Below are 8,654 nucleotides of genomic sequence, written 5' to 3'. Positions count from 1 at the left end.
CTGTCAAATCAGACATGAGCTAAGTGTTACCATTCACGAAATAAGCACTAGTTGAAAAAAAAAACTTTAGATGGCGGACCCTATATTATATCCTAAATTGCCCTCCGCCTCGCGCCATCGAACCCAGAACACAATTGAACAACGCCGGCTCACTAATTCTCTCATCTTGGAGTTTAGGAATGCAGTTGGTCTATTTTTACACTCGGAATACAAGTCTGCGTTTGCGATCGTTTACGACCAATACACTGCCCGATACATCTCTCAACACGCGTAGTCATCATCTTCTTCTTCTAACCCTTATCCGCACCCCATGGCGCATAGGGCACTGCATCATAAAAACGCAGTGTTATCTTGATCGTTAACCCATGAAGGAAAGGTGATTAGCCCTCCGCTTCAGGTACCAGTCCAGGGTAATATTGAATATAGTGAAAAAAACACTTATATTTATTTCACCCCCCACTGGGAATCGAACCCGGGACCTCCAGTACGGTAGCCGAGCGTGCTGACCATTACACTACGGAGGCGGACACATTATTATTATTATTATTATATTATTATCTCTCTCGTTTCTTTTATACAGATTTAAAAAAAATTCATACAGATTTAAAAAAAAAACGTATTGTCTGTAGCCAAATTAGGCTGTTCACTTCCCCGCGCCATCCGATCAACGCAACACCGCATCAACCCGTTTCTCCATCAATCATTGTGCACGTATACTGAAACAATAAATGTCGTATTTCACATTGGCACGTGCTTTTTTCTTCTTTCTCTCCAGATTCCAGCGCGGCGTCTTCTTCTTTCAGCCCCACATCCTCACCCGATGGTCCATAGGGCACCGCGTCAGAAAGATGCGTCAGAAAGATGATTGCCATTCGTAAATTGAAGTGAAGACGAGATGTCTATCACACGAAGCTTCATTTCAGGGTAACATATTGAAAATATTAATGTGATTCCGTCGTTGTTAATGTTGTGTATGTGTCACCAGGGGCCGTCGTCGCAGTGCGGCATTTTGGGTTCTACCGCTTGGGAATTATATAATTGCTTGGGAATATGGTAGTTTTCCGTGGCTTGGTTGGAGTGATCACTTTATACACGTGTAACATTCACCATTCTACCCATGAATGAGAACCACACTACTCATATATACATAATTTTTTGTAACTCATATATACATCATAAATCTCTTGACGCTTGTGAGTTCACCGGAGCCATCTATGGTCGGTTCGAGAAAGCTTTTATTTAACACACACCCTCTTTTTCATTAATTGATTCGGCAGTCACTTTGTGGTAAAATCTTACCATTTTTAATTAATGTTTTACTTAGTAAATACTATTTCTTAAAATCTACCTTTTTATTTACATGTATCCAAGATCCTATCCAGATTATTTTACATACTGGCAAACGCCTGAATTTTTTTTAATTTTAATTATGGCGCTTATAATTTGATCCAGCTATTATATGCACAACATTTTGGATGTGTCCAAATCCTTGTTCGCAAATTTTTGAGCTACACCAAAAACTGTCTCTGACTTGACAACAACAAATAGGGCCGCCAATAATTTAGCAATGTTACCAATATTAAAATAACTCCATTGTTTCTGTGACGTCATTCATTGCCAACTTACGAAAATAACGTTTTTTCTAAGGCGAATTTTCCAAAAGATCAATGATCAATGAAAATATTGATTATATCGGCTGTTATAAACACTTCACGAGTCTAATACAATCCTTTATAGGTTGAGTATGTTAAATTAGATATTCCTCCCGTCTGACTGAGATCCATTTATATTTTTCCCTGCCCACGCCTTCGCTGTATACGGGAGTGGTCTTGAACCAATAATTTCTATCGCTTTTATACATCAGCGAGTACTATAATTTCGTCTTCCTACGCCATATGCCAATGAAACGCGTAGTTTGAGCGACAGTGGCCCTGCTTATATATACGAAATATATTTTTAAAGCATATTTCTCCATCGTATACCATATTTGTCGCCTACTTTCAAAATCCGCCAGATCCAATTTTATAAGATTTTAAAGTAAATACTCTATCGGAATGCCAATTGTGGGTTTTAATGTTTAAAATATTTATTTTATCTAAAGATAGAATGTTACCCGGAGAATTGTGCATTTTTTGTAAAATCGACTTACATGGATCTGGCGGATTTTGAAGGTAGGCGACACATATCGCTCACTCCTTTCAACAACGTCATACTGTATATCACAAATCGTCAATTTTCAGTTGTGCATGTTTTCGGAATGCCCAGAAAATGTACCATATCCCAGCAAAAGCGGCATATTTTAAACTTAATATTTATCCGCTACAGGGCAGAAAGTGTTGTTTTTGCATTTTGAAGAAAATGTATTGTTTAATTATTTTTTTAATGTACTAATTATTTTTTTAAATGGAGAAAAAACATTCAGGTTTTACCTAAAAAGATCTGTTGCACAGTAAAAAGTTCAATAAGTGGATTGATATTTATTTTTAATACATTTTATTATATTTTTAAACTTTAAAAACGATCTCCTGTGTAATCGAGTTTTTTTTTTGTATATGACGTTGAAAGTAGGCGACACATATAATAGTTTTTTAAAAGCATGTTTCTCCATACGGCCACGTAGGTAGGCACTATATGGATTTATTCGCTGGGAAAATGCCGCGTAGGTACTGGAAATCCATATTTTAACGTCTGGCCGCACCGCACCTACTATAGTTCAAGCGAGGCGGATTTAACGATCGATTGTGCCGGCTAGCTTGTCGCAGCCACATCCGAGGAATATTTGACTTGGCTCGTATGTGGCTGGTGCTTTTTTTGGTCACCCGATTATAATTGTATTTGGTACTAAGCTCGGTTTGTATTTTTTTCTTAGATTAAGTTTTTCATGTCAAATTGTCTAATGGGTCTCTCTCTACCTTGAAATACACAACGAATTTGTTCATTGGTTTGCGTGATTAGCTTTCAGTGATCGAATCCAAAAATCTGGATATATACTGACTTAATTTTTAAATTTTAGTCAGCCTTTTTTTTATTTTTTCCCATAAAAGGTAGAGATATTATTTTGTCCGCCTCCGTAGTGTAATGGACAGCACGCTCGGCTACCGTTCTGGAGGTCCCGGGTTCGATTCCTAAGGGGGGTAAAATAAATATAAGTGATTTTTTCACTGTAATATTTATTCAATATTACCATGGACTGGTACCTGAAGCGGAGGGCTGATCACCTTTCCTTCATGCGTAAACGATCGAGATAACACTGCGTTAATACGACACAGTGCCCTATGCACCATTGGGGTGCAGATAAGGGTTTTATTATTTATTATTATTATTAATTTTTAAAGACATCGTTATTATAATTCGGGGTTTCAATTCCATCCATTGCCCATGTATAATTTTTTGAATTTTTCGTGACAAACTAAATAACGGATTTTTGATTTATGACGTTCTTGAAAGGAGTGAGCGAATTCCGAAGATATTAACTTAGTATTTTTAGTAAGTAAAGCCTCCATTCGTTTCAATTAACGACCTCCTAGTGTCACACGTCTCAGTTAAATGATAATAAATTGTTCTCAATTAATATGTGAAGATTATCCAATTTACTAATTTAAAACATTTACGAATTGAACACTTGCAAGTGCGAGAAAAATAATTGTTTGTTACACTAGCCTTTTTCTCTTAAAATAGGCTTTTCGCTTCAAATTTTACATTTTTCAAAAAATAAAATTGGACACCTTACAAATCAAATTGGACGTTCAACAGATGAAATTAGACCTTTAACTTGACAAATTTAAATAATAAATAATAAATCCCTTACCGCACCCCAATGGTGCATAGGGCACTGCTTCATATAAACGCAGTGTTATTTCGATCGATTACACATGAAGGAAAGGTGACAAAATTACATCGTTATATTGTATTTTATAAAAAAAAAGTTAGAATTTTAAAAAATATATTGAAAGTAATCGTTTTTAAGTGAAGAAAAAAATGGACGCCTGAACATCCCAGGGCACTGCCTTGCATTTGACTGGGTTAAGTGCTCACTTTATACACTTGTGTAACGTTCACCATTCTGCCTATTATTGAGCATCCATATTGCATTATTTTTTCAAAGATATATATTTCATGTAAACATGCAATGTTTGTGGATTCCCTTCATGTGCGAGTAGTTATTAGATAGATGGAATTTTCACAGTATTCAGACTTTTTATCTTTCTCTCGATAGAGAGTAGAGGAGAGAGTGAACTCTGGGGCCACGCCGGGTCTAAACTAAACACTAGCGAACCTTTCACCGCCATATCAAGCCATAATTTGCACACCAGATTATACATACAGGTACTCGTTTACCCATACATGAAAATATACATAGTAAATATCAGACACAATGCATAATTAGCGATGAAAAACTGTTCTCTGTGAAAACCGCTTCTTTTCGTCATCAATTAGTAATACAAAGCTAACACTATTAAATGTTTAATTTTTCTATTATCATATTCTTGTGCCCACTAAATGGTGCATGGGGCACCACAGAGGATCGACGCGGTGTTATCTTGATCGTGATTATACGCAGGCATATAGAAAGTTTATTAAATGTAAATTCACAGTAAAATTGGGATATAATGATTGGATGAGTGAAGAACGAAGAAAATCACACTACTCAAATTTTTGGAACTCCTGCATATATCGTTAATCTCATGGCACTCTACATGTGAGTTTACTAGAGCCATCTACAGTTTTATTGAGAAAGCTCTTATTTACCAGAGATCCTTTTATTTGGATGACCCTGTAAATACCCAGATTTCCATGTTCTTCTTCATCTATGTTGAGATGTCAAAAATATAAAAAATACGCGGAGAATCCCAGATTTATGAACAAGTATCTGGACACACTCAAAATGTTGTGAATTCCATATTCTTCTTCATCTTTGTTGCGATGTCAACAATGTAAAAATAACTCCTAATCGGAGATAATCCAGATTTGTGCGCAAGTATTTGGACACACTCAAAATGTTGTGAGTTCCATAATTCTTCTTCATCTTTTGTCATAAATTTTTTGTCGAGTTTTAGAATTTTTAATTAATGTATTACTTACAACATTTTGAGTGTGTCCAAATACTTGTTCACAAGTATTTTCAGTTTCAACTTAATAAAAAAGCTTCTTTACATCTCACCAATAGATGTCTCTAGTGAAGTTCTAGTGATTCAAGAACAAGGTTTCTAAATTGGTTCATATATATATAGAACTTCCAAGAATTTGAGTAGTGTGGTTGTCAATAATGGGTAGAATTGGTGAATGTTACACGTGTGTAAAGTGATCACTTAAACCAGCCTATGACGGTCGTCAGCGCCGTAAATGCCCAGACTTCCATATTCTTCTTCATCTTTGATGAGATGTCAAAAAATAATGTATTACTTAGTAAATACCACATTTTCTTAAAATCTACCGTGACACGTGTTTCGATGCATTCCGCGTCATTTTCAAACACCGTGCATCGAAACGCGTGTCACAGTAGATTTTTAGAAAAAGTGATATTTACTAAGTAAAACATTAATTAAAAATGGATAGATTTTACCACAAAGTGACAGCCGAATCAATTAGTGAGTTTTAGAATATTTCTCTAATTTTTCTCATCGATCTCTCGGCGCTTTGAATAATGGTCCATATTCATACTTCATTGTCAACGTGTGCAATACAATAGGCCGCTCTCCATTCGGCTTTCCTCTCGGAAGACAGTACGCGCGCCGGTCGCACGCGCGTCACGTTCGGGATTGTTTATTTTATTATTCGTCCGACGGAGTCATACTTCCTCCGGCGTTCTATCGCCCAAATGAATAACAATGAAGGAATTGACTTATGGCATGCGTCATGCTGACCAAACTACCCAGACGTTGTCTTAAAATCACCCCACAATTATTCACGATAATAAATATCAAAGTAAAAATTACTTATATTTTTTTTTTACATCTCATCAAAGATGAAGAAGAATATAGAAGTTCTGAGCTATGTGACAAATCTTGATTGATATAAAATATTGAATCTATTGTGACCTTATTAATTTATTATGAACTACATGTATACATCCACTATCATTTTTAAGACATATAAATAAACTAAGTATGCTATAAATCCTTGTACATAATAACGCAAGGTTAATTTTTTAAGGCAATTATTAAATATTAAAAAAAAAAGGTTGGAGTTATGTGTGTGTGACGGATAATAATGTTAGAGGCATTTTTTGCCACGGGTACCTTATTCGATCGCCCGACTGGAATACGAATGACATCATTCGGGCTGATTCATAGCGTGCCTCCGCTTTGTGCATACATATTTTGCCGTACATGGCGATCCTGCACCGGTGACCGTGTTACAGCGATAATTATATTCGCGTTACGTAATATGAAGTACATTTGCGAGTTTTTCGTAAACGGCGGCGGTAAATCAAACGGCTCCGGGCGCTACTCCGGTCATGCGACGCCATTTGTATGTCTGGTCGTACCTGTCACCGGGCACCTGCCGTCCCCTACCTGCGCTGCTTGATTAGATAGGGAATGTTAGGGAATATATAGGGGGTAGGAACCGGTTCTGCGCGAGGGTGAGGAAAGTAGACCGGAGAGCGTAGAAATGGCGAGGCGCGACTGATGAGGTTTCTCTTTTGTTTGCAGTTCTGGGAAATCATCTCCGACGAGCATGGCATCGACCCCACCGGCGCCTACCACGGCGACTCGGAGCTGCAGCTGGAGCGCATCAACGTATACTACAACGAGGCCAGCGGCTCTAAGTACGTCCCGCGCGCCATCCTAGTGGACCTCGAGCCCGGCACCATGGACTCCGTGCGCTCCGGACCCTTCGGGCAGATCTTCCGACCGGACAACTTCGTGTTCGGGCAGTCCGGCGCCGGCAACAACTGGGCCAAGGGCCACTACACGGAGGGCGCCGAGCTGGTGGACTCGGTGCTGGACGTGGTGCGCAAGGAGGCCGAGTCCTGCGACTGCCTGCAGGGCTTCCAGCTCACGCACTCGCTGGGCGGCGGCACCGGCTCCGGCATGGGTACGCTGCTCATCAGCAAGATCCGCGAGGAATACCCCGACAGAATCATGAACACGTACTCCGTGGTGCCGTCGCCTAAGGTGTCCGACACCGTGGTGGAGCCCTACAACGCCACGCTGTCCGTGCACCAGCTGGTGGAGAACACGGACGAGACGTACTGCATCGACAACGAGGCCCTCTACGACATCTGCTTCCGCACGCTCAAGCTGTCCACGCCCACGTACGGCGACCTGAACCACCTGGTGTCGCTGACCATGTCGGGCGTGACCACCTGCCTGCGCTTCCCGGGCCAGCTGAACGCCGACCTGCGCAAGCTGGCCGTCAACATGGTGCCCTTCCCGCGCCTGCACTTCTTCATGCCCGGCTTCGCGCCGCTCACGTCGCGCGGCTCGCAGCAGTACCGCGCGCTCACCGTGCCCGAGCTCACGCAGCAGATGTTCGACGCCAAGAACATGATGGCGGCCTGCGACCCGCGCCACGGCCGCTACCTCACCGTGGCCGCCATCTTCCGCGGCCGCATGTCCATGAAGGAGGTGGACGAGCAGATGCTCAACATCCAGAACAAGAACTCCTCCTACTTCGTGGAGTGGATCCCCAACAACGTGAAGACGGCCGTGTGCGACATCCCGCCGCGCGGCCTCAAGATGTCCGCCACCTTCATCGGCAACTCCACCGCCATCCAGGAGCTGTTCAAGCGCATCTCCGAGCAGTTCACCGCCATGTTCCGCCGCAAGGCTTTCCTCCACTGGTACACGGGCGAGGGCATGGACGAGATGGAGTTCACCGAGGCCGAGTCCAACATGAACGACCTCGTGTCCGAGTACCAGCAGTACCAGGAGGCCACCGCCGACGAGGAGGCCGAGTTCGACGAGGAGCAGGAGGCCGAGGTGGACGAGAACTAAGCTCCCACACCTTCGCCACCCTCGACCGCCGGAGCGAGCAGCTTCCTTTATTTCCTACTGCGCCGCCCGCTGTCATCCGTCACCATCATCGCGCGTCAACTTTTTATATTTAACAATTTGTACATTTCCTGTCCGAATATAAAAACATTCCCCGACGCAGTCCGCTCTCCCCGCGAGAGGGACGTCTTTTCTTTTTAAGCCTGTCTCGTCATCTCTAATATTTATAAAAACTTTTTATTTCTTTTCTACGATTTGTCATCATCTCTTGTCATTCGAGCATCTACTTGTCATTTAGGTTTCTTGATTAATTCGTTCATTATTAAAGACGCCTATATCATTTTATATACGCTCGTTTCATCTTGCATCCCCGACCAAACCCCCCTCCCTCCACTCCCAAACCAACAAACTTGCTAGTTGACTTGCGTGCAACACTAGAACCAAGGCTTAAAGTCAACTTTAAGTCAACTGTTTCCACAATAACTTTTTGAAAAGGTCAAATAAATGACGCGGAAAATAATTGGGCACTGTTCCGCTGTATAAATAAATACATCGCCAAGTAGTTGATGACATTTTTTGTCATTCTAAACAAGCAGCATTGGCGACCCTGCTTAGTTGCACGCACCTACTTGCTGCGACAAGATGGCGACATTCGAACTTCTCGACATTTTATTATTAAAAGCCATACAGGTTTACATATTGCGGGGAAGGAGATCT

The 8,654-nt window shown here is 41.3% G+C and overlaps 1 protein-coding gene across 1 annotated transcript in view; it reads left to right on the top strand.

Annotated features, from left to right (window-relative positions):
- The window catches only part of LOC148301608 (tubulin beta-1 chain), a 19,777-nt gene extending 11,491 nt beyond the window's left edge, over positions 1-8,286 (top strand). Inside the window, exon 2 of the mRNA XM_088273007.1 lies at positions 6,654-8,286. Coding sequence (XP_088129133.1) covers positions 6,654-7,940 — 1,287 coding nt within the window. The 3' untranslated portion in view covers positions 7,941-8,286. The remainder of the gene's footprint in view (positions 1-6,653) is intronic.
- Positions 8,287-8,654: the final 368 nt, after the last annotated feature.

The sequence above is a fragment of the Brachycentrus maculatus genome, unplaced genomic scaffold (assembly GCF_059751285.1).
Source record: "Brachycentrus maculatus isolate JH-2025_06_01 unplaced genomic scaffold, ASM5975128v1 h1tg000536l, whole genome shotgun sequence".
NCBI lineage: Eukaryota > Metazoa > Arthropoda > Insecta > Trichoptera > Brachycentridae > Brachycentrus > Brachycentrus maculatus.
Note: the sequence above shows the minus strand (reverse complement) of the source record. Positions and strands in the feature narration are given on the sequence as shown.